General features: G+C 49.3%; 1 protein-coding gene across 2 annotated transcripts in view; it reads left to right on the forward strand.

Moving 5' to 3' along the window:
* Window positions 1-25,390, forward strand: part of ssbp4 (single stranded DNA binding protein 4) — a 64,775-nt gene that overhangs the window by 30,822 nt on the left and 8,563 nt on the right. Inside the window, exons 5-6 of one of the 2 annotated variants that reach the window (XM_066695852.1) lie at window positions 15,400-15,489; window positions 22,803-22,886. In XM_066695852.1, coding sequence (XP_066551949.1) covers window positions 15,400-15,489; window positions 22,803-22,886 — 174 coding nt within the window. The remainder of the gene's footprint in view (window positions 1-15,399; window positions 15,490-22,802; window positions 22,887-25,390) is intronic. The other variant, XM_066695853.1, reaches the window with a different exon arrangement.

A 25,390-nucleotide genomic window follows, 5' to 3' on the forward strand; every position in this document is an offset into this window, starting at 1 on the left:
ATGTATTATTGGGTTAAGCATAAGAACTAAACCAAAAAAATGTAAAACACTTAGATTGTTTCGCCACTGAGCCTCTCCCTGCGATGGAGGCTGCACTGTGGCTCTGTGTGCAGCGTTGTCTCTCCCACCTCTCTGCCTGATACCCAGGCATTATCAGAGATGCCCGCTGCTGGTGCCCATGAGTGCACACCACTATTATGGGCAGAAACGGGAAGCAGCCATGGCCATTAAGATGTGTGCCCAGATCAGGGCTCCGGGGCCTGTAGGAAAATGGGGCCACACAGATGGGCACACTGTTTTTCTCTTTGGTGGAAGTGTTGAACATTGATAGAGGAGAAATGATCAAAAGCACAGCAACCCCAAGAAACTAATAGAAAGGGAAATTTGCAAGAAGAAGCAGGACCCGAATAACGAGGCACACAGCATTGTTTTAGCAGTTCTGTTTGTTGGGACAGAAATCATGTTTGGAATGGGATGCTTGGCGTGTCCGTTTCAAATGGCGGGGGCTGTGTAGAGGCTAGTTGCCCCCCGGTGAGCTGCCACCACTGTACAGTGCATCAAAAATCACAGAGATCTGCCGCTTTGGGCAGTGGCTGGAGTAGATGAGAGCCAGAGCTGTACACAGGTTGTAAGCTTGGTTCGCCCAAGGACTTTGCGAGTGTGTGCGCGTGTGAGTGAGCTAGTGTGTGTATGTGTATGTGAGAGTACGTGCGTCTGTCAGTGTGAGAGAGTGAGTGCGTGTGTGTGTGCTGATAAGATGGGCACACGCCGGCACTGTGTGGCCCCCATACACAAGTTCTGCAGTGTGCAGGCAGAGGCCCCCGGTCTGTACACAAAGCACAGTCACAGAAGCTCCTACACCCGACTCCATCACAGCAATAGCTGGTCAAAGTAGGCCAGTTGTCGTCAACATCATCTTCTTCTTCTTCTTCTTCTTCTTCTTCTCCTCCTCCTCCTCCTCCTCTTTTTATTTTCTTTCCTTTTTTTTTTCTCTTTATCGTAAACACTGTGGCAGTGCCTCTTCGTTCGGGATGCCTGGGGGACAACGCACAGACATGACCCGTTGCCATGACAACAGCTTCTCGAGCAGCCTGCCCGGCCCCTATTGGTAGAAATGGGGGGGGGGGAGCGAGGGGGAGAGAGAGAGAGAGAGAGAGAGGCAGGCAGGCAGGGAGGGAGGGAGGGAGGGAGAGGGGTAGAGGCAGACGACCCCATTTCTTCCCCAGGGACCGCTGTACCCTGCACATGTTCACGTGCAGAATTAGCATACAGGCGGGAGGGGGCGGCAAGGACTCTCCCCTGGGTCCTAGTGTCTCTCCCTATTCTAGGTCAAAGTACAGCCTAGAGGTCTGCACTCTCTCATTAATGTAAGTCTCAGCTTAAACTTTTACATTGTATTACTATAATAATAATATTATTATTATTATTATTATTATTATTATTGCCTTTTTTCCCATGGCAGTATGGAGCCCATTGTGAGTGTGAATACATGCTTCCTGGGCAGCACGCATGTGGTCCCACACTGCGGCCCGGGGCCCGTCCCGTCGTTATCTGAGCCTCAGTGTTTTGGGAGGGTCAGGCACATTGCTTGTACCGTTCGTCTTGCAGGTGAGATACAAAACCCAACTCCTGCTCTTGGAGACTGCTGTAGGCAGAGCTGCCCCCACCCACCCTCAGTCTGTGTAAGTTGCTTTGGATAAGCAGGGTGAGACAGGGAGCTAATGCCTCCCGCCACCGTGGTCCAATGCAGTGGGAGTCTTTTCAGAAGCAGATCTATTGCCAGATGTTTTTGGGAGGATCTCTGCTAATTAGGCAGGCCAAAGGTCCCAAACAGCTGTCTTGTCATGTGATGTAATTTTATTGTATTATGCGTGTGTATGAATATGTATATATATGCTTGTATGTATTTTCCGCATACAGAGCATCTATATTTTTGCATTGTCAAGTGCGTGCAGCGATGTGCTCTCACTCTCTTGCTCCGTCTCTTGATGGACTGGCCACTTTGTCCGTCTGGAGGAAACGGCTGGCTTAGCAGCCTGACCCAATGCTGCCAAGTTCAGGCACTGTTCTTAACCTCCTGGTCACTGAGGCTTCTAAACTCATCTGACATCTGACACAGTGAGTGTGTTGTGTGGGAGGGGGTCCAGTCCAGTGTAACAGTGTCTGTCTGTCAGTCATAAAGAAATGGTGGGAGGGAGGTGTGCATTTGAGCTAGGTGGGTGGTATCAGGCATTTAGGTGTGTGCTCGGTTCCATCAGTGTGTCAGTCAAGGAAAGTGGGAGAGCTGGACGGTAGAGTCTGTGTGTGTCAGTTTTAACTGTGTCAGTGTGTTTGTCTGAGTGTTTGTGATGCTGGTCAGGTGGTACTCTGCAGGCTGTGCGTGTGTCAGATTCCCCGTCAGTCTTGACAACCCAGGAGAGGAGAGCGAGTGTGAGATGTAACTGAGGCAGGGAGGAGGGGAGGGGCTGACTCAGCAGGGGGACACGCACTGTGTCAAGGAGCAAAGGGAGGGGCAAAGATGGGGGGGGGTGGCTGGTGGAGAGTGGGAGTGGGAGTGGGGGTGGTGGGGGTGGGGGAGGCTGGGTGTGGGGGGGGATACCAAATGAAAACCAGAAGTTGAAAACAAGGCGCAGTGACCAAGGGGGCACAGAGAGGGGCAGTCTGCTGCTGCCTGCTGTTACAGGGGGGAGGGGAGGGGGGAAACTTGAGGCTTGACAAAAAACAGCTTGTGCAGGACAGGGAGAAAATAAAATAAAATAAGCTGGAGCAGATATCTGGTGTAATAAAGAAAATATACCAGAGTAAACAATAACCCCCCAAAGCCTAACCGGTCTCTGTTGTCCCCCTCCACTTCCCAGCACTGTGGCGTGTTGGTGTTTTCTATTGCATGGGGATGCTTTTAGTCATTCATTTTCAATAAGCATTTTGTGTATGTATGTATAAATGTTTGCATGTATGTGTAGCATGTATGAAATGGCACCGAAGCCATGTCAGGGTTCACACAAAGAGTGTCTTGTTGAGAGTGGAGACCTCTGATTGGTGATTAGTGCAAACTATGTATACTGGATGGATTCCCTTTGTTATCCCCCTTCTTTTATTTCTCCTCTGGCACAAACAGTGCCCCCCACTGGTGTGGGTGTGGCAGTGCAGGCTGCCAGTGCTCTGCCAGTGCTCTGCCAGTGCATGCTCTCATCTCCCTCTGTGCTCTCCGACACTGGACGCTTGGTGTGCTGGCGCTGATAGGGTTAATATTGTCACGGCAATAATATGACCTGTGTGTGTTTGTGTGCTCGTGCGTGTGTGCACGCCTCTCTCTCATTTCTCTTGTACTTTTTTTAGCCCCATGCACTCTGTTTCTTTCTCCCTCTCCGTTGCTCTTCAATCCCTTTATTGCTCTCTTTTTCCAGATACCCTTTCTGTCTGTCTCTCAGTTTTACTCTTTTCTCCATATCCTGCCACTTCTCACTGTCTGTCTGTCTCTGCTCTCTTCTCTCTTCCCCCCTCTGTCTTTCCCTTTCCCCCTCTCTCTCTCTTCTATGCCCCAGGCCCTGGAGGTTCTGGCTGCTCCACAGACGCTCCATTGTCTTGGGAATGCTGTTGCTGTCTCCCCCTCCTCCCCTTCCCCTCTCTTTCTCTCTCTCTCTCTCTCTGTCCTTTACTCCTGCTGGGATAGTGGGTTCAGTTTGCAGCTCTCCTGGGTCCTGCCAGCCCACCCTGTTACTGGTGCTGTCCACTCTTGACGGGGAGAAATAAAGCAACAGAGACGGAAGGGGAGATAGTGGTTAGGGGTGCACAGTGAACGTTGAGAGAGAGATATAGAGTATTGCATTTAGTTGAAAGAAATGTGCATTATTAATTAAGACAATAATGATCTGAATTAGGTAGCTCAGTTAGGTGATCAGCTGGAAAGAAGGAAAGCTGAAGACACTGAGGTCTGACCAGGAGCAATGCGGCCGTCCCTGACATTACCCCTGCCAGCTGGCCAGGCGAGCGGCTTTGTAAGCATTTGCTGCTGCATCGCACGGGTCAGGTGTGTTAAGTATGCCCTACCTGTGCGCTGACAGGAAGTGATTAATAATTACTTTGTGTTTATTTCCGATTTACACGTATACATGCATTTTGAGAAAGGGGGAAAGACGGAGACTGAGAGTTACCTAATAGCCAAAGTTGGGTGCTTGTATGCTCACATGAAAAGAGAAGCAAAGAACAGCAGAGTGGCACTAATGATCTTGATTGTGTGTATCTGTGTGATACAGCAGCACTCTGGGATAAACAATGCCTGCGTTTCCGCTGCTGCCCGCTGCGCAGCGTCGGTCTGCCCTCAGCCTCTCAGCAGCTGCCCTGTTTACACCAGTAGAGTGACCCACATAGCTGATCCATCGAGGCTACGCAGGAGACACGGGGGGGGCAGTGTGTGTGTATGTAATATGTGAGTGCATATGTGTGCGTAATGTGTGTATGTGTAATATGCGCGTGTGTTTATGTGAATATGTGAGTGAGAAATCTGTTTAATATGTCCATGTGTGTGTAATAAGTCTGTATACATGTGTGTTTTGTGTGTAATGTCTGTATAAATATGTGTTTGTAATATGTCTGTTTACATGTGTTTGTGTATGTGTGTGTGTAATATGTCTGTATACATGTGTGTATAATATCTGTATACGTGTGTGTGTGTTTGTGTGTAATATGTCCATATATATGTGTGTATGTAATATGTCTTTATACATGTATGTGTGTGTAATATGTTGGTATACATGCACGTGTGTGTTTGGAGTTTGGAGCTGCTTCATTTTGGTGGTGGTATTGCTGACAGAAATCCGGCAGGTGAAACGGAACAGACACCATGAGTAAACCCCAAACTCGGGGGTAGGCCTCCTCTCCTCTGTGCGCCAGGGCAGAGACTCAGCAGGGCTCAGTGTGTGCCTGACCTGCGCTGGACTGGGCAGGGAGGCAGTGGGGCTGTGTGGGTCTCTCTGCCATGCGTGTGTGCGCCCCCCTCCCCTCCCCTCTCTCCCATCCCGCTCCCTCTCTGCTGCTCTCTCACTTGGTTGGTCAGTCGGTCTCTCTCTCTCTCTCTCTCTCTCTCTCTCTCCCTCCCTCTCTCAGTTTGGTGTGCAGGGTTGCTCCCTTGGGCATCTCTGGCTCTGGATGCAGCCCTGCAACTGCAGCTGCTCTCCACCCCCCACCCCCCCCCCAACACCTCCCTCCCCCACCTCCCTCCTTGCCCCGTAATTAAGTGTTTTAACGGATAGTGTTAAGAGAAGAAGCAGCGCTCATCAGTGGATGGCTGGCCTGCTGTGTGCTGTCTTTCTGTCCATCTTCCCTTTCTCTCTCTCTCTCATCCTTCCCCATCTCTCTGCTTCTTCTTTCCCATCTACCTCTCTCCACTTCTCTATTCCTGCCCTCCTCCTCTTCCTTCTCTCCATCCTTCTCTCCCTCCCTTTCCCCGTCTTGCCCCTGTATGTATCTTCCCCCTAACCTCCATTCCTCCCTCCCCCTCCTTCAATTTAAACTACTACTAATAATAATGATAATAATGACTGAAAATAAAATACTGTTACTCCCTTAATTTCCCTCCCAGTATCACTGTAGTTGTCACACCCTGACATCCTCACAGGCAGACAGTATTTCAATTCAGAGATGCGCTGTTTTATTTTTCTAGTTGTGTTTCCCCAAGCACCCACTCTCACTCTCTCTCTCTCTCTCTCGACACCACTCTCTGCCTCTCCCTCCTCTCTGTCTTTACTTCTACCCTTCAAAAATGAAATCCAGTTGTGTAAAACTGGGGGGGAAGGGATAGAGTGAGAGTTAGTGTGTGTGTGTGTGTGTGTGCATCTGTGTGCAAGAGATTGGTAACAAGCCTGCCAGAAATTCTTTTCATTTTTAATAAGTCCCCCAGGAGGCTTCCACCGATAGCCACAGACGAGGCTCCAGTTGTGTTTACTATATAAAGCTCCTCACCCAGGGATAGGAAACAATATTATATATATATGTATATGTGTATAAAAAAAAGTTGTTGGGGGGAGAAGACTATCAAAATTTCACAACAACTTGTTTGCCTCCCTTCTCTACTTGTAGGGGTGATGCTTTTAAAAAGTTTGGAGGATGAATATTAATGCAGTTGTGGGGCCACAATTGGACTGGCGGGGGCCTAGGATTCCCAAACCCAGGGCTCTGGAGCTGCCAGCACAGCCGTGTTCCCCATATTACAACATACTGTGGTCCATGTGCTCAGGAATAACTGTTTGGCTGTTATTTAAGCCTTTTATTATCATTTATTATTATTATTATTATTATGAATCATCAGCCTGTGTGTTCGAGTGTGTATCATGCCACTGGTCAGGGCTCTATAGTAAGAGCCCTCAGACCAGTACAGTCAGAAAATCTTGTTGCTGCTGTTTTGCACTGCACTTTTCTGCGCTGATCTTCCTTGTTTTGCCCTGTTCCGCTCTGTTCTTTCTTCCCTGTTCTACGCTGTTCTTCCCTGTTCTGTTCTGCCTTGCTCTATTCTTTGACGTGTGTGTGAGAGAGAGAGAGAGAGAGAGAGTGTGCCGTCTGTCTGTCTGTGATTGTAAGGGTGGAGAGGGGAGGTGGCGCATTTCTCTGTTGGTTTAGATTTGAAGTCCTTGGTATTTTAATAAATGCTTTGCAAAGCCAAGTACTGAAAATCTTATAAAGAACAGACTGCTGGCTTGGGGAGTTTATGGAAGGTACACGTTCTTCAGAGCTTATAGGAATTCCAGTTGGTTGTGATGTGGAAAATATTTTCTTCTATTTTTTACTTTCTTCTCCACATGTGTTTTGAGGGGGGCATTGGTCATTTGTGAAGTTGTATGTTTTTTTTATTATTATTATTCTTTATTTTGATTTGTGTTCAATTTTGTTTCCAGCATAGGAACTTCGTCTGGTTAGAGTCAGACTGCACCATTTGGTTAGGATTAAGGTTAGTTGAGATGGTTTGGTGTTGCGTATATTTTTGTATTTGCAAGTTCAGATGAAATTTAATTGGGCTCCTTGTTGAATTAGACCATGAGTCTGAGGCATGTGAGAAACCTAGCTAGCAGAGGAGGCGCTGCCCAAATTAAAATAAACAAATTCAAAGCTCAGAGGTCGGCCGTGTCAGTGCAGGGTTAAGTGGACCCAGACCACATGGCCTCCTAGCTTCCTGGGGAAGCCTGTGCCACACGGGGGCCACGTGCTGAGTGACAGAGTGCCGTAGTGGAGTACCGTAAGAGAGAGGACACCCAACAGGACGCAGAGCCCTTCCACAGGCCACACAGCTGCCACTTCCACTCGCGGAGTGTCTTCCACCAGTACACAGACGCTGTAGAAATGGGAACTGTGGCTCCATTGGCCTGGGTCTGTGAGAGCAGAGCATTAAAGATGCAAGGGGGTTTCTGTGCGCGTGCGCTGGGGCCTGCGCAGTGTTCGCACAGTGCCTGTGGCAGCATCAGACACAATAAATATTTCATCCTCACACTTACCTCGCTTCCTCCAGTGCCCAGCATTTTATTTATGCTCATTTACTCCATGTGTACGGTGAAGAGCCAGGTGGGACAGCCTCCTCCAAAGCCACAGCAGGAGAATAAATTAATAAATTAATAAAGACAGAGACAGGCATTTTTCAGAATCACTGGCCTGTGTTTGAGAATTTTGTTGTTTTTGTTTGGGTTTCCCCCTCTCAGAATTCAGAGAGAGCTCTGCATCGCACTTTAGAGTACCTGGGTTAGGTCAAGGGCTGTCTTCCTTCACTGCGTGTCAATTCAGGTGTTCACATTTGTTGCCCTGGGCAAAGCTAAAACCAGTCCACAGTATATAGTAGTAGTAATAATCTGCAGACGAAGGTTCAGTAGAAGTGGCTGCCGTGGTTCCGATGGTGTTCCAACAACATTCCAGCGATGTTCCGAGGGTGCGCTCACCTGCTCGAACCCCCTTGGGTGTTCCTGTGAACTGGACATCCACACTGACACGCTACATGATTGGAATTAATTTTTTCTTTCTTTTATTCCCCCTGCCCCCCCAACCACCTCTTCCTTTCTTCCTTCCTTCCTTTCAGTTTTTTTTGTTTTGTTTTTTCCCCCTGGCTAATTAATGGCATTCATTACCTTAAATTAGCCGTGAGCTCCTGACCGCCCTGTTGGTGCTCTTGTCCCTTATTGTGTGGAGCAGGAGGTGACAGGCTATTACATGCCCCCCCCCCCCCCCCCCCCAAGCTAACAACACTAATGAGCAGCGGTGCGCCATGCTTTGTAATCTAGTGAGTACTGCTGTATAGGGTGGGGGGGAGTGCAGCGGAGGGTCTGTGCAGACGGGGTGGTGTTGTACCACCGGTACAGTAATTGCAAACAGGAGAGGCACAGTGGGGGGAGCGTCCTAGGCAGGAGTGGGGGTGGGGCGGGCAGTGCTCAGTGGGGGGAGCGTGGCGAGTGGTCCTCAGTCACGGGCTGACCTGAGACCAGATGCAGGGGACTGAGATCTCATTGGCAGACCTTTTGAATTCTGAGGAGTCGGCAGTAACACGGGCACGGATGGCTGTGCGGCTGCTACAGATTTCCTGTTCCATTTCCCTGCTGAAAAGCCAGCAGCCTTGACGCTCACATTAACATGCATGAGATGCAACGCCAGGCACGAAAAGGAGCAGGCCCAAAGCACAGTAGAACCACATCTGGTGCCACCCACGTGACCAAAGCTGCACGGTCTTTCTTCTGTCAAGGGCTTGTGTTTGTGTCCATAATTCAATATGGCTTCCATGCAGCTTTCCGTGCACCTTTTAGGACATTGTAAGGCCCCTGTGCGTGATGCGTGAATGCGCTGCTGTACCTGTCATTGGGGGGGGTAGACAGGAAGTTTTACCATGGGCTCCTGAATGATGGGAGACTTCTCTCCCCCAGCTGTCATCCCCCCAATACCTCTGTTAAAGTTCTAATAATGCAGATAATAATTGAACACCTCCACATACATGCAAGGGACACTAGCTGACCTTTAACACAAGCATAGTGCTCAGAACTTAGGCAGCCACAGGTCTGCCTGAACACAAACTAATCACAGTTTTACACCCTCTCTCCGCCCCTTCTCTCTCTCTGGTAACGTCTCCCCAGTTCCCAGGACTCAAAAGTGGGAACAGTGCCCAGTCCCTCAGCCCTGATGTGGGGATGAGAGAGAGGGAGAGGAGGGGGCGGGGGGGTTTCCCCGGCAGATTTGTTTACTGGTAATTAATTTACCTGATTGACGCAACAGCTGCTGGTTAAAAAAAAACCCCACAAAAACAAAAACAAAACTGGGGAAAAAAAACCACCCACCCGGGCTGCAGGGTTTCCCAGTGTTTGGATCCGTCTTCACGTAGCATGCCTCTCTGATTGATTAAAAGGCACATCTGTCAGCCAGCAGCCTTGATTACGGATTTCTGCCTCTCCAGCTAATCTTTATACAGTTGACTTCAGTGACAGAGTTATTGGAGCAGTTGGCATGGGGCTGAGAGGGAGCCGAGGCAGGCAGTGTGTATATGTGTCTGCTGGTGACCGCGGTGGTAGTGGTGGTGGGGGGGCGGTGAAGGGGGCAGCAGGCGTGTGGCGAGGAATGCAGTGGTTGGTCACGGAGATTGATTGAGGCTTCATGGTCCCAGGCAGACCCACAGCCCCACGCCTTATGTAACACACACCATGTTGCTGGGAATGCTAGGAAACTTTAATGACAGTACTCTTGCTGTTGGTGTGTGAGTTTTGTGTGTGTGTGTATGAGAATGTGTGCAATTCCTTTTACCATTGCTGATTGCTGTTTCAGATCGAAGCTCTGAATCAATAGTTTAATTAAAAATAAGTAAGTCCAGTCTGTACCAGTCAAGACCTGAGGGGAATTCGTCCAGGGAGGGTTAGGGATAGGGTAATGTGTAGGGTTAGGTAGCTGGCTGGGGAGGTCACGGATTCGAGTCCCAGGTGCCCACATTATAATCACATGGTACCATTTGTATTATGATAATAACAATAACAATAATATTGGTGAAAAGAGGCCACTCAGGACTGTGTGGGAAGGTTTTCAACATTGTGTACAAGTGAGACACTGAGAGGTCACTGGGACAGCAGGTTACTGTGGAATAAGAAACAATAAAATGGATAGGTGGGGGGGGTCAAAAGTATTGATTACCTGGACGGTGGCGGGTGTCCAATGACCGCCTTGCGCTGTCTGTCTAAATCCTAAAGACCACAGCCAAATGATGGGAACACAGGAAGGGTTATTGCGTTAGCAGTGGGCTGTGCTTTTAGCATCTTGTCTCACACTGTACGCACACGGAGATATGTGGCATAAGCCTGGTATACGACTTGATAAGCACTTAACGCACACACACACGCAAGCACAAATAAATACATTAAACTCCCAGCATTCCATCTTGTAGCATGTTCTTGTTCTAGAATGGAGTGTTCAGTAACGCTGGTCCAGTGTCTCTCCTTTGGAGACTCTGTAGGGCCACCACAACGCAGCACACAATGCCTCCTTGGCATCTGTGCTTTTGTGGGATGGGATCTTTCCGTGCGTACCTGTACCTCTGTGTCACCTGCTGCCTAATGACTGTGAGGGCTCCAGTGGTCCAGGGGGCTGCCCTGCGCTGCGCTGACCTTTTATTTACACCAGGTTCCATTAATTATCCCATTGAACCAGCCAGCAGATCAATGGGGTAATTAAGGAGCTTGTTGTCGTCCTCTGAAATTCGTAAGAGATGGAGCGGGTTGTACACGGCCGGCATCATCATTATATGACATCATAATACGATATAACCCAACACAACAACATAACCCAACAACACACACACCGTATCATTTCAGCTTTTGTCCAGGCAGCTTTTATTTAGACGGGGGCGTATTTTCAGAGGATAAATACACACACACACACACACACACACACACACAGAGAGAGAGAGAGAGAGAGAGAGAGAGAGAGAGAGAGAGAGAGGGGTGGGGGTGGTTGGTGGGGGTGTCGAGGGCAGAGCGAGAGAGCGAGGGAAACCACAGGCCCCTTTAAGCCCTCTCTTCGCGCGGCTTCCTCCGGGGCCCTGCAGGATGATTGACGGCCTGAGGGTTTTAATGGGCACTGGAGAGGGAGCTGAGGTCTGGGTTGTCATGGCAACAGCGGGAGGTTGGGAGGGGGGTTTGCTTACCTGACTGTATGGCGTGGAGCCTGCCTGCCTGCCTGCGATGTGAAACCAAACCTCCAGCCCGGTGTTAATCCCATTTACCCAGCCTTGCAGTGTCTCCCGGGCACCGGCCAAAACACAAACACACGGAAAAAAGTTTTAAATATTTAATCACTCGATAACCTAAATACAATCGGTATGAGCGGACAGGGAAGCAGCGGCACCACCTGAAACATGATTCGCTGAGGAGGAGGAGGAGGAGGAGTTGGCGGCGGCGGTGGTGGTGGTGGTGGTGCTGGGGAAACAAAAACAATAGAGCTACTTACAGTAATAAATAATACGAATAGTTCTACTAGCACCAATTTAACGTGAACGCACTGACGTGCAGTGAAACAATGAGAGAGCGCCGTCTCCCTGTGTGCGAGCGAGCGGCGTGTGTCTGTGCAGCCGGCCCCGATTGGCCATTATGTAAGCCACCTTGACTCCTGTCTGTTCCCCTAGCCCGGTACAGCAGTTGAACAGAGTGCGTGTGTGTCAGGGGTATTTTTAGCAGCTGGGCCGGCGTGCCGAGCGCTTCATTTCAGGCCCCTGCTCGCGAATCCTGAACACGTGTAGCTGTATTTTCAGTGACTGTAAGGGTCCCTTAATGTCTGCCCAGACACTCACTCATGCACACACAAATTTGAAAAATAAATTAAATAATTCATAATACCAAAGGAGTATGCTGGCCCCAGCGGGTGACGAGACCTTCTCTATCGTTCAAACCCATTGCATTCGCGGTCGAGGCACTGTTGGCATGTGAGTGGTCCGACTGCGCTGCTGTTTGCTGCGTGTTTTTGCGTGCCTCAGACTGCTGAAATTGCTGATTAAAATGGCCATACCCACTTTGGCGCAGGCCAGAGTGGGGCAACAGAGCACGACGACTCCCACATCAACCCCACACTGCCACCTACTGACAAAAATCAACCATGGGGGGGAGTTTCACGTGACTTTTCTACGTTCTCCGCAAACAAAAATAAACAAATCCACGACAACAGAGGATGCCCCGATATTATTGTTTGTTAATCCAAGCTCATCGCTCATCTGTAGAAAGCATATTTCAGTTGTATGAACAACTGAATAAAGGAAACTTTCCTCAACTTTATCCCAGCACAAAACCGCTCCCGTGGCCTGGAAATGTTACGCAGCCTTCTCTGTATTGCTCCAGCTGGGCTTCACACCTGTATAAACGTTGGTGGTGTCTCATCTTTTCTGGCAAATCCCATTGAAGGGTCTACACTGTGACACCACAAGAATTGGGAACTTTATTCAGCGAAACGGGCTCCGTGTGTTAGGGAGCCATCCGAGAAAGAGCAGAGTCTGTGGTTGTGTGCAGCCTAAACTATATTTAGCTGTGAGTCGGTCTCTCTGTGGGTTGAGACCCTACAATTGAAGAACTGAGTGCTACTTTTATCTACCCTCTTGCCCAACCATAGCCCATGCGGTCAAACCAAGCCTGCTGTAGGTGTCGTGGGCATTGACACATGAGCTCGCATGGCCGTTTTCCCTTTTATCGGATTTTACACCACGCACGAGCAGAGTTTTGGGTTTGTACTCGGTGGCTTCCCACGTGACCCCTGAACTCTCATCACCCTTTGATTGTGGGATTACTTCCAGGTCGGGGAAGTGATCTCAGTGACCCATTTTTCTCTTGGGTACCGGAGCCTGGTGGAGGCCCCTCACCACTCCCCAGGCACCCAGGCTTCCCTGGAGGTGAGATCCATAGGCTTTTTATGTAGTGGTGGTTGGGGTGTAATCCAGGATGGTTTGATGTGGTCCTGATAATATCTGTACACCCCAAGCTATAAGCAAGCAACACAATGTGGAATTAATAATAATAATAATAATAATAATAATATAATCATCAATGATTATACAAATGATACAGTACAGTGTTGTAAAAAAAGAAAAAGTCACCCATTTAGGAAAATGCCACTTTTTTAAACTCTTAAACCAGCAGTAAAGATTTTTAAATCTTAGACAAACATAATGGGGCATGCGTGATGGACTCATCTGGCGCTGTGCTAAATGTCTCCTGCCTCCTGGCTGCCTGACTGACTCCCAACAGGTAAAAAATTAATGACCAGTGGACCCGGGTGACAGGTAATTAGTGCTCTAATACTCCGGGTTCCCGGGCGGGGGCTGTGTAATTAATTTTAGCCTAACGAGGGTATGGTTGGCGCTGGCCATGCGTTTGGGGGCCCCGCAGTGGTTTTGACCCCGTGACTGGTGTGTGACACCACTGTGAGCTCCACAATGGGAACGAGGGCCCCCGGGGTCACCAGTGGAAAATTGAGGGCTGGTGCGCGGGGGTCTGAGAATGCAGCACGAGGCCCTTCAGCTCGTTTATCTGGAAGCACTGCCCAGACCCTGCAGTCCAAGTCGGCTGCCTGGGCGCATTTGAGTGATGGAATTCTGTGTCCTGATTGGCTGCTGAACGGCCAATTAAAACTGTTGGCCGACCCTCTTGGCCGCATGGCTTTGCTTTGCATGAGGGCTGATCTGAGCGGGCAGGTCAGGGTCGCAGGCACTGACTACAGTCCAGTCCAGTCCACTCTGGCCCACTCCAGACCAGAGGAGTGGCTGCTGTCAGGTGCCTTGTGTAATGGCTGGGTGCAGGTCTCACTGGGAGCTCTTGCTGGGAGGGTTGGGTAACTGCCTGGGGAGGTTACGGGTTTGAGTCCCAGATGTACACATTACATACACATGGTACCATTTGCATTCTGATGATAATAGTCATAATAATAACAACATATAAATATGTTCCACTGTAGAGTAGTTTTAGTTTTAGTTCTTCCTACTTCTTCTCGCTTTTCGGTGATGCAGTGCTTGCTGATGATTTTCAGTGCTGACATACAAGGGGATTCCAACCGGATGTCAAAAGGATTCTCTCCCGCTGTCTGTGTGCGTGGGGGGGGTGGGCGTGTGCGCCCTGTTGACTTGTTGTCTGTGTAAACACTGGAATTGGCTCTTTTCCCTTTTGCATGTTCGAAATCCTATCAGTTAAAATATAGCCACACTAACAAAGCGAAGGAAGCATCCCACAATGCCTTCAGGGCTGCTGTTCTCTCAGATGCGTGGCAACAGCTGTGAGCTCAATGAAAGCGAAACCTTCATCTGCTCTGTCCATGGAAGAGTCTCTGTGTCTGTGTGGGTGTGGGTGTGTCTGGGTTTCTCTTGTGTGTTTCTGTGTGTGTGTGTGTGTGTCTGGGGCCACAGAGAAAGAGCACCCTGACTAGGGCCCCCACCCCTCCCCTGCTCTCCACTTCCCCACTCCCCTCCCTGGCCCCCAGAGACAGACAGAGGTCACCTGGGTCGGACTTTGTCTAAGCCTGGCTGGGGTCAGAGGTTGCCTGCAGTGTTTGTGTTGTGGCGATGTTGGGGGAGTCTGGTTACAGCAAGGAGGATGGGGCCTCGCCGCATCGCAGACAGCCTGCTGGGATTGTAATCCACTTTCCTGGGTGTTGTTGGATTGAAAGGCTGCAAGCCTGGGCCTTGTTGGGAGAAAAGGGACTGGGTGGGGGGGGGGTAGAGGGGCGGCCGTGTAGAATGACTGACAGTCAGCTCAGATTTACAGCTGGTTGTTCTCCAGCTTAGGACCTGATGTCTTTGTCTTTTCAAACTGTGTGGATTTTTTGTTTTTGTTTGTGTGCTTCAGTGTCTTTTCCATTTTTAATTAATTTTGGTTGGGTTTCTGCTTTCAATGCAACTCGACTGCTGTGTGCCCGTGTTTGTTAGCGCCAGGGCATATTGCTGGCACCTAAGGAGGGGAATAAATACATACGTTTAATTTCACATAATTAATTGATCGATTGACCGATCAATTAATGAATGTTAAACAAGGCCTGCAAGTTCAACCTTGGCACTAGCTGTGCAGGCCTTTTATAAGGTTTTATAAGGGTGTTTTTATGCATTGGGCTCGGGCCTTGTGGTGCGCTGTGCCAGGGTGTACACCGCCTCTTCTGTACAGCTCAGAGCAGCAGGGGGCTGCACTGTGGGGAGCAGCTTGGGGAGACGGGGCTGGCGTCTCCTGATTGTCTCCAGATCCAAGGTCTCTTGCTGTGTTGTTTCCTGGCTGAACACTTCTTACAATTTATTTAATTATTTTTCTAGATGTGTTTTGTCTTTGTGGATGTAATGCTGTTGGGTGTAGACTGTAATGTGAGTGTGGGGCGCTGCAGTGTGTCGGAAGACAGCGTTAACCGTCGTGCGTCCTGTCCTGTCTTGTCTTGCAGAGTGCTGCGGCCGCGCCCAGCCCGGTCATGGGTAACATGCCCCCCAACGACGGCATGCCCGGAGGCCCCATGCCCCCCGGCTTCTTTCAAGTAAGATCTTCCGTCCCGCGCTCCCTCCCTGTCTGTCTCTCTCTCTCCATCTGTCTGTCCCTCTCATGCTTTCTCTCAGTTTGTCCCCGTCTCTCTGTCTCTAAGCATCTCTTGGGTCTCTTTTTCTCTGCCTCTGTGTCTCTCGCTCTATACATGGCTCTGTCATTTCCCCTCTCCCTTCTCTCTGTTTTGTTTCCCTCACTCCATCACTCTCTCTCCCTCTGTCTCTCCGCTTTGGTAGCAGCACCAACAGACAGTGCTGTGGCAGTGTGTCTTCTGTACACAGCAGTCCGGTAGAGCAGGCAGGCGTTCGGCGAGCAGCCGACTGAGTGTGTTACTCTGCAGTGTCATAGAGTGTGAGGAGAGGAAAGCAGGGGAATACTTATTAAATCATCTACAGAGCACGGTGTGCAGGACCATTCCCCACACTGCTGAAACATTTGTCTTCTGTATTTTTTTGTGTTTGTGATAAATACATAAAACTGGTTTATCTCAAGTGATGCCACCAGAGACTAGCGTGTATCAGAGGCATCCACTGCAGCCCCGTTAGACACATTATTTTTTAAGTATTCCTTTTTATTTATTTATTTTAAACAGCTTGCTTTGTTACCAAGATAAATAAATAAATAAATGGAATACAATCAAATTAATTGACAGGCCAGATAGGAATCATCTAGGCCTCAGTCTTCTCTCCTCTGCATGCGCCTCGTTTGGCGGGGAGAGAAACACTGAGCCTCATGGCCACAAAACCTTTTCAGTCACATGAGGCGGGGACTCCCAGTGCCATGCAGCCCAAAGAAGCATTGAAAGAAGCCAGACTTTCTGCCACGCTGCTATGTGTGGCTCCTGTGCTGCCTCATTGGGCCCTAGTGCCTACTGCTGTCTTGAGACCAGTTCGTGAATTTTGTGTTCCTTTTTTTCAATTGTGATGTCACAGTCATCCTCTCAGTCTGGGGAGGAGCGGATGTCTTTCTTTCTCCTAATTCGAGTCACCTGGCTCAGGGCCGAAGGTAATGTCCGGGCCAGGGATGATATTTCTGTGCTGAGCTTTCCTCAATGGGATTTTATTTGTCTGTTTATTTATTTATTTGTGGTGACCTGATACCGTTGCAGATCTTGATGGTGGTGATCGGGGTCATCCAAGTCATTGTTGCTACAGCGATTTGCCAGTGGGACAGAGGGGTGGGGGGCAGAATACGGCTGAGTCACTGAAAACCTAGAGACTTGAACAGCAAAGCAGAGTGAGAGAACGGGAGAGATGCCTCAGTGGACTCTATATAAAGCAGCTTCTTTGTATGGAAAGGTATCGCATGGTGACGATTCCTGTGTGTCCGTGCGTGTGTGTGTGTTAATTAATTAATTATTATTGTTATATATTATTTCTCCCTTGAGGTTGATTTGTTGTTATTGGTAGCACAACTGGCATAATTGGCGTCAGAAGTATTTGTAATGTCTTTGTTATCGCTATCTTTATATCAATAACGACCCCAGTCACAAACAACCCCCCACCACCTCCGTACACGTCCCATTGCTCACCGGTGTGTGTGAGCTCTGAGGCCGGCACGACTGTTAACGATTTATGATTTGCAATCAGTGCAGAGAGAACGGCTCCAGGTGAGGGAGGGGGTGTGTGTGTCTGTGTGTGTGCGTGCGTGTGCGTTTCCATGAGGGAGCTTGCATTCCATAAATAGAGCTGGGGAGGCAGCCACTGCCACACTGCAGTACCAGTCTTCAGCGAGGGCCTGCGTCCGTCCACTCCCACAGAGACATGGCATAGGCGTGGGAGGGGTGGGAGGCTGGCCCACATCACGTCTGTGTGTTTATAGTAAAGTATTTTTATTTCATTATTCATATTTATTTATTAATTTGAGATTGAAATCCAGCTGGCCTGCTCCAACACCTTACTTAATCGAGGAGCGAGTGAGTGAGTTTATCCACTGGGGAAATAGGAAGGAGTAACTCTCGGCCCAGTCAGTCTGTGTAAAGTGGGTGTTATTCAGTACATGGCAGTCCAGTGTGTGTGTGTGTGTAGTTGTGTGGGTGTGTGTGAACCCCTCCTCTAGCTCTCCTCCCAGCATTCCCTCTCATCTGATCCCTCTACCCTCTGATCCCGGCGATCACTGCCGTCGCTGTTCTGTTGCGCAGCGTCTCTTCCCGGGGCTGCTGCATTCCCAGTTAGACCCACATTCACAGGCAGGCATTTGGGGCCCAAACACACGCACACGTACACACGTACACACGTACACACACACACGCATGTGCACACATACATTGTGAAACACAGCCTCCTCTTTTCCTGTCTGCTGTTTTTATGTCCCGTGTCGCTGCACACAGGCACCAAGCCTCATGTCAACTCGGCAATCTCCTACCAGCCGGTGGTATAGAGGGCCGAGACAGAGAGGTCTGCCTCCTCTGGACTCCCCACTCTCTCCTTGAACCTGCACCTCTTCTCAGTTCAGCCCCTCAACCCCGCCTCTACCCGCTCCTTGTTTTGGGACAACACAGTCCTTGTGTATTCCTATCCTGCATGCCCCTCCCCCACCCCCATTGCAGCCTGCCTCCCCTCTCTCTCTCTCTCTCTCTCTCTCTCTCTCTCTCTCTCTCTGTGCAGCCCTTCACCTCTCTGTTTTTTTTTTCTCTTCTCTCTCTCTCTCTCTCTCTCTCTCTCTCTCTCTCTATCTCCCTGTCTCTCCCCCTTATCCCCATCCCCATCCGCTCCCTCTGTCTCACTCTCTCTCGCCTCCCTCTGTGTCTCACTCTTTTTTCACCTCCCTGTGTCTCTCCCCCCCCCCCCACGGATCCCTTTGTGCTTGACCGCAATATGGGCAAGGGGAGCAGTTTCTACAGCCCAGCTCCGCATTGTGTCTAAAGAGATTTGTCTATCTGTGTGTGATTGTATGGATAAGTGTGTGTGTGTGTGTGTTTGTGTGTGGTCGGTTGTGTGAGAGTGTTGGTAATTGTGTGTGTGTGTGTGTGTGTGTGTGTGTGTGTGTGTGTATGCAAATATTTTCCTTCCCAATCCATGCCAGATAGATGCATGTGAACTGGGGCCAGTTGCAGAAAATTGTATTAGACTAAACCTTTAGACTTGTCTTAATTTGACAGTTAAACTAGTCTAATGCATAAAAAAATAAGACTGACAGAGACAGCCTGAAAAGTTAGCAGGGGAGGATTTAAGTCTATCTTTCCATTGAAACTGATGGCCTCTATGGTGACACTGATTTTGTAATTTTGTACTGTATTTTAGCACTTTTGTTTTGTCTTGTTTCTGTGATACAAGGATGTTTCCTCTTAAATTAGTATATATTTAAATTGTCTCTACATGTATTTTTTACATTACATTTTTTACAGAGTGCACACAAAGCAGGTTAATGCTGTTAACTTGTGTTAACGCCTTGTGTTTGAGTGGATTAGTTCAACTTTCAGAAAATGTCCCCCAAATTATATATTTTTCTGCATTATATTTAAATTACTAGCATAGATTTTCATTTAACTGGCATTGTCACTGTTTTAGAGAAGCGTCCAGTTTCTTTTTTCTTGAAGTGTCTTGCAATTCCCAGAATACATTGTGAGATTGACTAAGTAAGACCAGTCTAAGGAAAATCTGTTTAATGCAACAGTTTTAACTGAGTGTCTATTGTTAGTATGACTTATAATCATACTAAGACAAAGACTTAGTCTATGTTTATGCAACCGGACCCTGATCTCATGCTGGGCTGGGCTGGGCTGGGCTGGGCTGGGCGTTATTATATTGTGCTGGGCTGGACTGGTGATAAGTTATCTCAGGTGGTAGAGCAGAGAGTTACTGGGTTGACTGCAAAGTGAACGAGGGTGTTTTTATGAGGTGCTGGAAGGATGTCAGAGCTAGAGCATGAATGGTGTCAACAGTTTAATTTCACCAGTCCCGTTTTGTTTTGATTTTAGTTTAATTTCCATCTCAGTATGGTTGTTGTACCTGTCACTGAACTCTTGATAGACAGAAACCCCCCCCGCCCCCCGCCACGATGCAGCTGGTCAGCTGAGAACTCCAAACCCCTCAACAAAACAAGGAGAAAAGCAATTGTTGATGCAATTGTTGTTATATATTTCATTATTTTGTTTAGTTTTGTTTTTGCTTTTCTTGAAAACGATGATTCATAAAATAGATTCTGTTCCTCCCTCTCTCGACTGTCAAAGGCAAACAAATAACCCCTGCAGACTGGAGGCTGCATATTGACAGAAATGAAATAAAAAATAAATAAAAAGTAAAATAAATAAATCAATAAATAAATGAATCACATGGGGGGGGGTTTGCTATGGTTTCTCTGAGCTTTTTCTAGAAAGTTTGTTGTGAGTGTGTGTGTGAGTAAGTGCAAGAGAGTGTGTGTTTTTGGGTGCCCTTAAATGCTCTGTAAAATGACAGCTTTATCATAAGCGTTACAGCTATTTATACTACAGGAGAGTGGCCAGTGTGTAATTGTGTGTGTTTGTGTGTGTTATGCTGACTTGGTATTGAAGAGCTGAGGACCCCCCATCAGTGGAGGGGCAGGGCCTAGTCTTCCCCTCACTGGCCAGGGCTCAGACTGGGGACCTGCAGAGGTGGAGAGAGATAGAGAGAGAGAGCAGGAGAGGACCTGGGAATAAGGGAGTGAAGGAAGAGACCGAGAGATAGTGGGACAGAGAGGGAGGGAGAACAGGAACGCTGAGCAGGAGATAGAGCGAGAGACAAAAGGGAGAGATAAAGGGAGTCAGAGAGAGAGAGAAATAGAAAGAGCAAGGGAGAGTGAAGACTGCAAAAAAAACCAACAACTGGCACTCTGCCCAGAATTGTGACTCTTGGTACAGCGCTCCTGCCTGCTTCCCAACAAACACACACACTCTCTCACACTCACAAAAACACACACTGCTACACCAGTGCCGTGTGGAGAGAACAGAGGGAAAAAGAAAAAGCAGTGTCAGGCTGCAGGTGAATACGAGATTAACAGCACTGTCAGGAATCAAGAGTTTTTCTTTCTCTTTCTCTCTCTCTCTTCCCCCCCTTCCTCCTTCCCGCACCACTCTGCTCTCTGGCTCTGTAAATAAATGTCTCAAAGTATCATTCTATTCCTTAAATCACGTGTGGTGTGATTTACAGAAACACAGCATCTGTACACAACCCTTAATTCCTTACGGACAGAATCCAAAGTCAGGCATTCAGACTTTGAGTTTTTGTTATGGTCAGATTTGGAAGGTGGTTGGAGGAGGGGAGGTTTTTTTTGGCCCATGTCCCGGCAGTGCATGGGACTCAGAGCGCACAGGTGCGTGTGTCGTTCTCATCCCTCTGCGTGACACGGGGCGATTTGTGTGTGCTGCAGACTGAGTGTGTGCAGGCCTGTGCTGCGATGTTTCCTTGATGGGGCCGGATATCATAAACATACAACCCTCCTCGGCCAGCACAGTGGTCAAGTGGCTGGACTGCAGGGGTCATGGCGGAGGTCAGAGGCCGTGGCCAGGAGTCCACAGTTGGGACACTGACCACAGGCTATATATCCGGCAGCTGAGAGGCACCAGTACTTAGGAGGAGAGGAAGGAAGGAAGAAACGGAAAGAGACAGAGATTATTGTCATTATTAGTTTTATAACTGTATAATAAAACATTATCCAGGACCTTTACCTCACACTGAATGATGGCTGAAATTCTTACTAGACTTCTGTCCTGTTTCCCTATTCTTTCTGTACATTTTCTGAATCTCTCTCTCTCTCATGTTTTGTGTTATTCAGTGTGCTACTCCACTTCTTTTTAAACGTGTGCACTGGGGGGTCGGGGGCTGGTCAAACTGGAGTTTTTGAGGCCTATGAAAATACCTCTCAGCTGCACAGACTTACAGCCATGTCTGCCAATAGCCCAGAGGGGGTCAGTCCGCAGGGTCACTGTCGGTTTCTGTGCTCGAGGGCGGCGCGTGTCAATCCATGCTGTGTGATCGTATGGTAAATCTATTTATTTTATTGTATTTTATTTATTTATTAATATTTATGGGCTTTAAATAAGTCTTGGTGCTTGTTATTAAATAGTGGTAGCAGTAGCCACAGGACAGTTGCCCGTGATGATGCAGGTGCTGTAGTCCGTGTAATGTGATCGCAGCAACAATGAATACAGTGAAGTCTTGTTGTGAGCCTGGGTTCTACTCCAGCATGTTACTGATTTCTCTCTCTCTCTCTCTCTCTCTCTCTCTCTCTCTCTCTCTCTGTTTTTTTATTATTTTATTCTGATGCTTTTGTGGTCCTGCCTCTTGAACCGCAGGGACACACTGCCCCCATGTGTCCAGGCAGTGGTACTACAAGCGGTCCTCTCTTTCCCTCGTTACTCAGCCCATCTTCACATCCACCGCCTCCCCCCATCCCAGCCCATATCAGCCTCTCTCTGCCCCATCAGGAATATTAAACTGCGGCTGCTTATAGTGCTTCGGGGGGGGGTATCTGGTGATGAGCGCTGCAGTGCCAACTCCTTATCTCCTTCGCTGGATGGAAAATGACGATTATTAATTACTTCGTTTAACGCCCTGCTCCCCCCCCATACTTCCCTCAGCTCTTCCTCCACCCCCCCAATCTCCCTCAGCAATCCTGTTATTCTTAAAAAGATTAAATAAAGAAAGAAATAAGAAGCAGTGCGCGCTGTCATCCGAGCCTCCTCCCCCTCCCTCTCTGTGTTGACAGCTCAGTACCCAGAGTGCACGCCGGTGGAAACTCTGCATGGCTGCCAATCAGTCGTGACCATGTGCTGGTTAGGGGGGGTGGGGGTAGGAGGGGCAGGGAGGTAGGGTCAGGTGGTGCAGGGAGGGGTGGGGGGCCTGCCACAGCAATTTGATACAACCTGAAACCGTCGTGTAAGAGGTGAAAACACGAGATCTAGAAATCAGGGGTGCCGAAACTGTTTAGGAAACGCTGTCCAATAGGATGCAATATAATTTCTGCTGTAGAGTGCAGTCCAGTGTCATACACAGCCCATGCAGCACGTTCAGGATAGCGACACCATGGATGCAGTGAGGGTGTCAGCCAAGCCATGGAGTGACTGAATAACTAAATAAACAAGAAAACAACCAAACAAACAGACAGACAATTAGTTCTGAACCGAAAACCATGTATAGCCACTCTAATGCTCTCGGGATTCTGTGGATTCCTCTCGCCCTCTCTCTCGCTCTCTCTCTCCCTCTCTCTTTTGCTCTGTTGTTGGCTCCAGCTGTTGGCTGTGCAGCTGTGTGTGCTGCTGTGTGGGGCACGCAGGGTCCCGCTGTGGGGCAGCTCAGACTGTAGTGCAGGCTGCCACTGTATCTCTCATCTCCCTCTTCTCTCTTAAAGGGACCTCCAGGCTCCCAGCCGTCACCTCACGCACAGCCCCCCCCACACAACACCAGCAACCCAATGATGGGACCCCACAGCCAGGTAAGGCCAGTTAGCCTGTAGACACACCCACCCACTCTCTCTCTCTCTCTCTCTCTCACTCACTCACACATACACTCACTCAGACACTCTGAGACACACTCACTCACTCGGAGACACTCACACACACACACACTCACTCAATCGGAAACGCACTCACTCAGACACTCACTCACTCACTCACTCACTCAGACACTCACTCGGAGACGCACTCACACACACACTCACTCACTCGGAGACACTCACACACACACACACTCACTCAATCGGAAACGCACTCACTCAGACACTCACTCACTCACTCACTCACTCAGACACTCACTCGGAGACGCACTCACACACACACTCACTCAATCGGAAACGCACGCACTCACTCAGACACTCACTCGGAGACGCACTCACACACTCACTCACTCACTCGCTCACTCACTCACTCACTCACTCACTCACTCACTCAGAGACCCACTCACACACACTCACTCACTCGGAGACGCACTCACACACACTCACTCACTCACTCAGAGACCCACTCACACACACTCACTCACTCGGAGACGCACTCACACACACACACACTCAATCGGAAACGCACTCACTCACTCACTCGCTCACTCACTCACTCACTCACTCAGAGACCCACTCACACACACTCACTCACTCGGAGACGCACTCACACACACTCACTCACTCGGAGACGCACTCACACACACACACTCACTCACTCACTCAGAGACCCACTCACACACACTCACTCACTCGGAGACGCACTCACACACACACACACACTCACTCAATCGGAAACGCACTCACTCACTCACTCGCTCACTCACTCGCTCACTCACTCACTCACTCACTCACTCACTCAGAGACCCACTCACACACACTCACTCACTCGGAGACGCACTCACACACACTCACTCACTCGGAGACGCACTCACACACACACACACTCACTCAATCGGAAACGCACTCACTCACTCACTCACTCACTCAGAGACCCACTCACACACACTCACTCGGAGACGCACTCACACACACTCACTCACTCGGAGACGCACTCACACACACACACTCGGAGACACTCACACACACACACACTCACTCACTCAGAGACCCACTCACACACACTCACTCACTCGGAGACGCACTCACACACACACACACACACTCACTCACTCGGAGACGCACTCACACACACACACACTCACTCACTCGGAGACGCACTCACACACACTCACTCACTCGGAGACGCACTCACACACACACACACACTCACTCACTCGGAGACGCACTCACTCACTCACTCACTCAGACACTCACTCGGAGACGCACTCACACACACTCACTCACTCGGAGACGCACTCACACACACACACACTCACTCGGAGACGCACTCACACACACTCACTCACTCACTCAGACACTCACTCGGAGACGCACTCACACACACTCACTCACTCGGAGACACACTGACACACACACACACACTCACTCACTCGGAGACGCACTCACACACACACACACACACACTCACTCGGAGACGCACTCACTCACTCACTCACTCAGACACTCACTCGGAGACGCACTCACACACACTCACTCACTCAGAGACGCACTCACACACACTCACTCACTCGGAGACGCACTCACACACACACACACTCACTCGGAGACGCACTCACACACACTCACTCACTCGGAGACACACTGACACACACACACACACTCACTCACTCGGAGACGCACTCACACACACACACACACACACACACACTCACTCGGAGACACACTCACTCACTCACTCACTCAGACACTCACTCGGAGACGCACTCACACACACTCACTCACTCGTAGACGCACTCACACACACACACACTCACTCGGAGACGCACTCACACACTCACTCACTCACTCGGAGACACACTCATTCACTCACTCACTCAGAGACAAACACTCACTCACTCACTCAGGGACACTCACTCACTCAGTCATTCAGAGGCACTTGCACACACACACACCTAGAGACACATTCACACACTCACTCAGAGACGCACACTCACTCACACTCTTACACACACACACACACACACACACTCACTCAACAGAGAGACATGCACGCCTTCACTCACTCACACAGACTCACACACACAGATAACCAAGCAGAAGTGTGCTGTAAATACACATTCACTCACGCACAGCAACATCAACGCACCAGAATAAGTACACTTTAGACCAGAGACAGAAACTCAGACGCCTCCTGCCATGTGCGACAGTCCCACTCGGCGTGTCTCTCCAGCGCACTGTTTATTCATGGTTTTACTGCATCCATGGTGTCTCGCAATCAGCAGCATAGTTATTGTGTCAGAGACTTACATGCCAGTGTATCAGGTGCCCATAGAGAGTGTGGAGTGGTCACTTAAAGCCCCCTCTGCTCGCTGAGGGAAATGCAGCCGTCGCTAAAGCACCCCGTGTTCGGAGAGAGAGCCCGTTGGACAGGCAGGGGTGCT

The sequence above is a fragment of the Amia ocellicauda genome, chromosome 22, assembly GCF_036373705.1.
Source record: "Amia ocellicauda isolate fAmiCal2 chromosome 22, fAmiCal2.hap1, whole genome shotgun sequence".
Lineage (NCBI taxonomy): Eukaryota > Metazoa > Chordata > Actinopteri > Amiiformes > Amiidae > Amia > Amia ocellicauda.